The sequence below is a fragment of the Rhamphochromis longiceps genome, linkage group LG7 (genome assembly GCF_057381845.1).
Source record: "Rhamphochromis longiceps isolate RC_006_pf linkage group LG7, R_longiceps_female_GT1.1, whole genome shotgun sequence".
NCBI lineage: Eukaryota > Metazoa > Chordata > Actinopteri > Cichliformes > Cichlidae > Rhamphochromis > Rhamphochromis longiceps.
Genome location: NC_140563.1, coordinates 38,422,670 through 38,431,912, shown reverse-complemented (window position 1 = coordinate 38,431,912; position 9,243 = coordinate 38,422,670). Strand labels below are relative to the sequence as shown.

General features: G+C 37.1%; 1 protein-coding gene across 2 annotated transcripts in view; it reads right to left on the bottom strand.

Moving 5' to 3' along the window:
- Nucleotides 1-81: 81 nt before the first annotated feature.
- Nucleotides 82-9,243, bottom strand: part of unc13bb (unc-13 homolog Bb (C. elegans)) — a 66,406-nt gene continuing 57,244 nt past the window's right edge. The window contains exons 37-51 of one of the 2 annotated variants that reach the window (XM_085413575.1): nt 7,571-7,594; nt 7,364-7,417; nt 7,031-7,045; nt 6,829-6,849; nt 6,686-6,712; nt 5,635-5,723; nt 5,395-5,541; nt 4,974-5,097; nt 4,830-4,883; nt 4,604-4,681; nt 4,246-4,393; nt 3,970-4,026; nt 3,642-3,734; nt 3,373-3,532; nt 82-3,054 (exon numbers count right to left, since the gene is read on the bottom strand). In XM_085413575.1, coding sequence (XP_085269701.1) covers nt 2,769-3,054; nt 3,373-3,532; nt 3,642-3,734; nt 3,970-4,026; nt 4,246-4,393; nt 4,604-4,681; nt 4,830-4,883; nt 4,974-5,097; nt 5,395-5,541; nt 5,635-5,723; nt 6,686-6,712; nt 6,829-6,849; nt 7,031-7,045; nt 7,364-7,417; nt 7,571-7,594 — 1,377 coding nt within the window. In that variant the 3' untranslated portion in view covers nt 82-2,768. The remainder of the gene's footprint in view (nt 3,055-3,372; nt 3,533-3,641; nt 3,735-3,969; nt 4,027-4,245; nt 4,394-4,603; nt 4,682-4,829; nt 4,884-4,973; nt 5,098-5,394; nt 5,542-5,634; nt 5,724-6,685; nt 6,713-6,828; nt 6,850-7,030; nt 7,046-7,363; nt 7,418-7,570; nt 7,595-9,243) is intronic. The other variant, XM_085413576.1, reaches the window with a different exon arrangement.

The window sequence follows — 9,243 nt, the reverse complement described above, 5'->3', positions numbered from 1 at the left end:
TAGAAAGACCTTGCCAACTTGTAAATCTACAGTTGTCATTCTGAGTTCCAATCAATCCACTGAGCAATGCCGAACAAATCCTTTTTATGCTAGCAAAGTGAAACTATCGTTTGTAGTTGAATATGACCAATAATGAGTCAATAGGTAAACAGGCTGGACTTTGTGGTGATGATGATGATGATGATAATGATGATGCAGGAGCAACACCAACACAGGGCTATCAGATAAGGCATGCTGCACAATCTACCATGGAAATCAATCATTAAAAGCACCAAATTACTATGACATTCATGCCCATGAGTGCACGAAAACCACCGACCACAGCTGTACAACCCAAAGCCAAAACTATATTAAGAGATGGGTGTTATTTCTCTGAGTTCAGCATCAGTTCAAGAAAAAGGGCCAGTGCGCCCAGATGATTTAAACAATCATCTGGGCATCATCTTTATTTATTTATATCTTGCAATCCTATCGTCAAACAATAAAAGTGAATGCAACTGTGTTTGTGGTAATGAAAATAAAGAATTTGCATTCTTATAACCCACTGGGTGAAATGAAAAAGCTATCATATTGTAGTGGGAGAAAGAGCAGGCAAGAAGATTTATAAATACTTATTAAATATTTTATACAAAATTAATTATTTGGAATGTTTAGATGGCAACAACAGTTTACAATAATGACAAAGATTACACAAATAATGAAGTACAGTGTTTTACATACTGTACTTGATAACTACAGCAGTGATTTAGTGATAGCATAGGGGTTTAAAAATTTTGAAAACACAAAAAAAGTGATCAAAAATAAACAGTAGCAACTTGGCACAAGGAACATGTAGCTTAGAGAATGGCTGTGAAACATTGACCCTCTTAAACCAATAACGTTAATTATTCACAGGGGTTAATACACTGTAACAAAGAGGAGCATTGAGTTGTGGTTGTGACCAGTTTCACAATGTGCACGCACTGAGGGTTTTATAATAGAGCAATAATCATTTTTCATTAAGTCTAACATTCACATTTTCCATTACATCACAACACTGACGCACATCACTTCAGTCCACACAACTGAAAAAAAAAAACCCATCGTAAACTAATAAGGAGGACCAAGGAAAGCTTTTATAACATCAGAAAGAATAAAGTAACACTAACTATAACACATTAAAAAGAAAACCTAACCCAGATAAATATACCCAATAAAATGATATGGAAAATCACTTGGAAAACTGGACAATGAACATTTTTATGGGCAAAGAAGTAGCTAGTCATCATTGCTGTAAGCCAAAGGAAATACAAGGGCTTTAAAAAAAAAGCAATTAAAAAAAGAAAACAAAACAAAGCAAAAAAAAAAGATTACTTTTCTTTATTTATTATCTTTTCATCAAAGTAAGGCCACTCCAAAGAGTAGAAGAAAACAGGACAGAATTATATATGTAAACTTTAAATATTTGTCCAGATATGCAGATTTTATTTTTTGGAAGTTCAACATCTACTATTTCTAAATGAATAATTCAACAAGACAATTATCTCTTAAATCAAGGACACACATGGTTACCTTGGTTATTAATTGCATGACAAGCACTTGCTTGTCACTTTTAGTTTGAGGGTGTGTATTTCAACTTGTTATGAAGCTGCAATTCAGGCCCAATTTAGGCTACATCAGCAGCTTAGACCAACCACTGTGCAAATCCTTTGACACTGTCGTGGTAAATACGTCCATTTTTGGTGGTAAACAATAATTCCATCACAAGTTTTGAAACACAAAAATAAATACGTATAAAATAAATAAATAAAATGGTTACACCATCATGGTTATACTAGGCTACATGAGCTAAATAAAGATGGCTCAAATAGCACTCTTGTTAAACTTCCACAGTGAATTTTCATGAGGATTTTAGTTAAACCTTATTGTTACTGATTTTTATTCCCTCAGGTTTTATATCTAGCTATTCCTTTTCCCAGGGAAATAGGGCTGGAAACTTCACATGGCAAGGCACACATTAAACCAATTAATCCTTCAAATTGATCTGTGAAATTAGCAAAATTAAGGTTTGTTACTTTAAGTACCTTCATTTCACAAAGTATGTCAGTACTTGACCAGGATTGTGTCCTAGCTAGTGCTCGTTCATTCATCAAACAAAACACTCCTTTATAAGATAAAACATAGTATTTTCACATTTACCCAAACCATCACCCAAGGAGACAGAGAATATGGTTTTTAAAAGCCTACTTCACACATTCACAGTTTGCAGAGTGTAAGGCATAAAACACTTGGCCACAGTTTGGGGTGAGGTGGGGTTATTGCACAATCTCTGCACCAGGGAAGTGCAGAGATTTGTTTGGCCCTTCAACAGGACCTGGCATCATCTGTTCCCTTGAGGCTATGACATGCTCACCGTGCCGCTCCGGCTGATGACAAAGGAGCTACAAATAAGGTTAAATAGCTGAGTAAGTGGTCACTAACCTGTGAAACAGCTGTTGAGTGTGAAGCTTGAGTGAGCCAGCATTTATGTGGCTGTTTGCTGAAAAGCAAATAATATGGATGTTTGAGGAACACTGCAAAGTGACTGTTGGTCAAAAAACAAACAAACAAAAAAAAAAACCAAGGTGAGAACATAGCAGTGATGTAAGAGAAATGGCAACCCACTACCAAACAGTCAACAGCAGCTAAGACACATCACAGGTCCAAGAAAGAGTCCACATGTTCATCTACAATAAAACTCGGAGAGGATTTTCCATCCTTTTGTTTTCCGTCTTGTTCTCCGGATATCCTCATCTGCCCTCCTCTGCTGATCGAGTTTCTGACTTCAACCTCACAAATTCCTTGGCCACATCATCATTGGACCTTTGAGACAGGATTCGCAAGGCAGTGAGGCCTGTGTCGTCCATGTATATACGCTGTCCAAGGGGGCACCAGCAGGCGCAGTTGCCTTTCTCCATGATGTCTCTTAATTGCAGCACGACCAAACCCACCACCCGGTCGGCACGACCAAAACAGTAATCTTTGACGCATGCTTGCAACTCATAGCACTCAAAGCCATCTTGGTTACCCAGAACACTGTGAAGAGAGAACAGAGCGTTACGTGCTTTGAGTTCTCCAACAGCTTAATGGTGTATCTGTCAGCTTAAAGCTGCAAAAGACTTTCAGGTAGTGTCTCAACATCAATGACCCACTGACATGATTTTATATTTACTTTTCTAGTGGAAATCAATCAAAATATTGTTGTGCAAATCCCCGAATGGACATATACATTTTACATATAGATTTGAATTACATATGAGCTGCAGCCAAAATTAGTCTTTCCAAGTTTTTCTGTTTTGCTTATTTTTTCATAAACTGCAAAATCTGGAGGAAAAAAACCCCAAATAGACTTACAAATGGAAGGTTTCATTGAACTTGGGAGACCAGCTGTTGTTCTTGGACTTGGTCTGGAACTTCCGTTTCTTGTCACTGAGGTGAGGACCGATCATGGTGATCTCCACAAAGGGTCTGAACATGCCAGACGTCTGCCATTTTAAGTCACTGGCCCCCACAACTGTAGTAATAAATGCGCAACATGATAATGTTGTCAGCTGAAGAGCAAATGTTGCTTAAAATGCCACATTTTTTACATCACTTTAAAAAAAAAAAAAACTCAGACTGACCTTTAACAGTAACTTTCCTCTCTCCACTCTTTGGATGAGTATAAAGCTCAATGTGGATACACACCTCTCCAATTGGTTTGTCCACACCTGATCCTAATTTTCATGAAAACACACACACGTTAAGTAAGTTTACATGTGACCACATGTAGGCAAAATACAGAAAAGAAAAGAAAACCAAGTAATAACGCAGGGTCAGGATGGAAGGGAAATGCAGATGTAGAGGATGGGTAAGGAATGACCTACCAACAGAATGACAAAACCAAATTGTGCAAAAGGAGACTGTGTGGGGAAGAAAGGGAGGTTGGCAGTTGATTTCAATGAAACCTACCCCTGCTGGGTTGTATTTTTTCATTGGGAGTTAACCTAATACCCTTTCCATTGTGCACTGGCACAGAGGCAGCACAGGAGATAAAGAGAAGACAGCAATGATACATCAACAAGTTCCAGCATCAACAACACATAAAAAAAAAAGAAAAGAAAAAAAAAATGGAGCAATTGGTGAAAGGACCTTTCTAATCATGAGCACATAGCACCCTCTGCTGGTTTATCTTTGGTAAGGCTTTCCTTCTGTACCTTTTTACTATTAGATACTTTTATCAGTTACCTTGTGCTTGTTGTGTGGTCACAAACGTCTTGATGAGTGTGTCTGTTGTCTGAGTATAGAGGGACAGAGCGTGGCGGAGTGAGGACAGCTCAGGACTCTTCTCTAGGAAGGCCTTCTTCAGCCCATTCCCTCCTGCATGGAAATATTGCTGCAAAGAGACACAGGGTGAGTTAGGTCATAAATATTTAGATGCACAGCTGCAAGCATCCAATATTTTGTTTCATAATATTCTGACATCTTTTACAGCAAAATAAAAAGTTTAGTAATGAATTAATGAATAAATAGCAGATATAAATAGCAGATGAAGCTAATCTGAGACAGCATCCTAATGAAACCAAAACCCAGAGTACAAACTGACCTTAATTGTGTCCAGTGCCACATCCATGACAGCACACTGCCTGGGGGACAGGCTTTTAGCCTCCCCTGCCATGTGATCCTACACAGCCAAATGGTGAGCAAAAAGGTGAAATAAAAATACTTACACTCTTAGTAAGCACATTTTGTGGACACTTCTTTAAATTAGGGTAACACCGAAGCCCATTTGAGGACACTTATTGTTCAGATATGTGGAGGCAATATGATACCTTGAGTTTGGAGAGCTGACCCAGTTCTTTTGCAGCTGAGAGAATCTGTGCTCCCTGGAATATAATTTTAAAAAAAAATTTTATGTATGAAAAAAGTTAATAATTTTGTAATATTAGAAATAGGCAAAGTCAATGCTGACTCACAAAGGTATCATTGCCCTGTGGCAGGACAATAGTCTTCTCCAGGCTGGTCATTACAATCCTCCATAGCTCCTTGAGCACACGCTTCAATACAGTCTTCTCACACACAGTAGCAAACAGTGTCAGTCTGCAAGAACACACACATAGACGTTGTAAACATACTCTCACAAGTGCTTGTATTATTCCTTTTAAACATATAAACAATACTGAGAAGTCATTCATGAATGGAAAAAAATATGTCTTTTAGCAAAAATGCACAATTAACAGTTTTGCAGTTGCAAAAACGTCTTCTTTGCTCTGAAAAAACATTTTACCAAATTAATTAATCACCAAATTATCTCAGCAAAAAAAAAAAAAATTAGACTACAGGACAATTCAATGAATAAACAGAAAACACCGTAGTTTGGCTAAAACAACTACTCACTTTCCATCCAGGAAGTCCATGAGTGGCCGTAGCATGTTGTCAGAGTCAGCCTCCACCTGGTTTTTGTTGTTGGCATTGACTGGTCCTTTGATCTGGTACAGCAAAGATGCCATTTGTCGCATACACTCGCTGATGCGAGTCTGGAAACTGGAATTAAAATAAATAAATAAATACATTATCAATCAGCACAAATGTGTGTTAGCTTTCACAGTTGTATACACACCAGTACAATGTACATACCTGTTCCCAAAGGTTCTACTTAGATCATCCAGCACATTGTTCAGCCTCACCTGCAGGTCATTCAGCAAGTCACAAGCCTCTGTGTCCATCTAAAGACAAGCAAAGACATCATGCCCAGGAGGGATAATGAATCATTTTGACTGAGGCTTTTGTGTTGCGCATATGGTATAAGAAGAGCTCTGAAATATTTTGGCAGAAAAAAGTTTTTGAAACTTTGAAAATCAAGCATATTCAACTGAATGTAGAATGGAGGTGCCAGGTTTTCCAGTGAATGGAATTCCTGGAACCATCAACCAGCAGTTCATATAAGAGTTTCAATCTGACATTTGCAACTTTGGGCCAAAATAGCACAAATTACCTTTGAACCTCTAAAAGCTGCACTTCACAGTAAAAGCCAAGAAGCAGTGAATGGCAGCACGATTTTAAGATTTTCATGGAAACCTGAATAGCTTGTGGGTGTTATGCAGCTTTTTTCAAGTTGTAAAATGTCTGTATTCCATCCTCCTGCAGCACAGTAATTTCAATATCAGACACCCTTGAAAAAGAAATTACACACGCATACATCAGAGCAATCACACTTTTTTCACAGCAGTCTTCAACTTTCCAGAGGTGGAACATTTACACCCCCCCCCCCCAAAAAAAAAAAATGTAGTAGATGTATTGCAAGCAATAAGACTTACAAGGACAGGCTGAAGGGAAAAAGTAGGGAAAAAATTCTTGAATTACTGTAACTCAAGTATATCTGACTCAGGTATAACTGAGGCATCATCTAAATTAGCACTGCCTGGAGGGGAGCTAAGCCATATGGATGAAGCCATGGTGTGGCTCATTAAGTCAATGATTCAATGGCCTTTTGATTCATGGCTTGTCAGGGTTAGGTAGCACCATTAGTGAGAATAAACAGAGGGTTGTGCTAAGCACCGTGATGAGAGGCTGCAGGGAAGGAAAGGCGCTAGGAATGAATTGATGCTGCATATGCTGCATTTTTTTTTCCAGCTTTTGGCGTGTATGGAAATATTCACAATGGATGTGTCTGTGTACCTACACTCACCTTTTTGTCTTCAAATGCATTTAAAGTCTACATTGGCACAGAAAGGTGAAGATAACCACGGTTAATAACGGAATAATTTATAATACCTGGGAAACTACAAGAGGTTGATTCCACAAGGTGTTGTGGAAAAAAGGATTGCCTACCTTTTCTACTGGTGCATCCATCTTTGTGTGATGGGAATGTTTGTTTGTTTTTTATTAGAGATAAACAAAAGTTTAAAAAAAATGGTCAAAAAACTCCCCCCCCCCTTTTTCAACCAGGCAAATAATATGTATAAAAATTTAAATTCAACTATAAATACTGAAAGTTTTTCAAAGTGAAAAAGTGTGTGATATTGATACCCACCTTCTCCATGTCAGACTATTGCATTAAAAAAGGGGAAATTGCAAAGAAAAAACAAGAATTAAAGGAAAGCAATAGCAGAAGACTCCGAAATGCTTTAACAGGGAATAAGAGCAGGTTTGCAGAGAACCAGGGAAAATGCCACTGGAAGATTCCCACCCCAACTGATGACACAAACTCAATCAACTCCACTATGATCAACACAAGGAACTGTTGTTGCAGTAGGACTGATTATGACTGCCGTTGCTGGGAGTAGGCACAGTACAATGGGGGAATAGGAGCACAAGAATGACTTGAAAGTGAATGAAGTTAAAACTATTCTGGACTGCAACAAACCTCAGCCTCTATTTTCTCCCTTATTTCCTCTTCCTCTTCCTCACTCTCCTCAAACTATGAGTGGTGGTTAAAAGACAACACACAAAATATGTAAGGCTCATCATTACCCGCCACACCATATTAAAAAAAGAAAAAAGAAAAAAAGACTTTTCTTCCAAGTGAGTATATGCAGGCATGTAAACATGTATACATATACATTGGACTTGCCTCCCATTCTAATGTAGAGTTGAGCTAGAAAAAGAGAAAACAAAAGACATGACTTTGACTTTACTCTGTGCAAAGAAATAGATTTTCCATAATTACAGAAGTTCACTTCAATGAATGAAGAGCTGAACTGGACTGTAAAAAAGAGTGAGTGCTTTATTAGCCAACTAGCAAGAGAGTAATGGGTAAAATAAGCTAAAAAATATTCATATTAAGACTTTCCTAGTTAAAGTTTCCTAGTCCGCAAAAGAAATGTCTTTATTTTGATACCAACTTTGTGTTAATTTAAGTAAATGGGGCACTAGCAACACCACATTTTGCTGCATTTAGTTTATCAGACAGTTAAGCTCAGTAGCTATCCATTGTGGCTTTCTTTCTATTGAATTTGTGGTAATTTGTTGTCAATAAGGTATTGCTAAATGGAATATTTATGCTAAATTAATATTTTTTTAATTAACTGTTAATTTGTTATCACTATTATATTGGTTTTACAGTAAAATATCACATATTATTTATGTAATTGCATTAAGAGACATGAAGCAAAATACAAGTACCTGTTATTTCTAGTCAATATTGTAAATAATCATAATAATTCACAATACAGGTTACCTGCCTATTATTACTACCACATGGGTTAAAGTAGGTGATAAAAAGGTGGTGGTAAATATGATTAGATTAGATAGATTGGATTAGATGAAACTGTATTTATCCCTTGGGTAGGTTCCTCTGGAAAATTCTGTTTCCAGTAGCACAGCACTGACAGAAGTTGCAGAATGTGAGCAGAAATATACCATATATACACATGTATATATATCAATATAACAAATATAGCAAATCCGTCAGTGACCCATCACAGTCAAGGAATAAGATTTTGTAATAATATTATGCAAACTATTTTCCTTTTACTCAATATTCAGTGATGTAATTAATGGAAGTGCCAGTCTGAGACACCCGCACACACAGAGCATTCACTATGTTTCAGTTAATGCCTTTCATCTATGATTATGTTGAGGAATCACCCTAAAAATAAACACGACAATCAAACTACAAAAACAAACGCACCAATGAAGGTCAAGAACTGTAATATATGCGCAACACGCGCAGGCAAGTAGATGTGCACACATTAACAGCTACAGGCTAACACGTCATTAGACGCAAAGTTCACCAAAGCAGCTTGGAAGGAGACCACAATTAAAACGTTTGTAAAAGCAAACACAATAACACACTCAAATGACCTTAACCAAGCTGAATAGACTTACTTCAAAGAAGCTAACAAAGGCTAAAAGTAACTAGAACGTTGTTATTTGTATCTTTTTTTTTTTTACAACGTTTAACATCTTCTTATATTTTAAAAAGATTTTATAACAAAGAGAAGATGTTTCTGTTTGTATATGCTCAGTGATAGTTCTTAGAAAAAACAAATGGAATCAGCAGGTTACACTTATATTAAAAAAAGGAATCACCCCCAAAATTGCAACCGATCTACAAGCTAAGGAAGCTAAATCAACATTCACTGTGACACACAAGAGCTTTGAGAGGGTACTTCAGCTACTCTGCATGATAAAGGAAGGTTGTGGACTACATAAGATTATGACACTACTGGTTTAAAGTAAATATTGCACAATGTAAACTACAGGCTAACAAGACTGAACTATGATATATTACAATAAATTTAA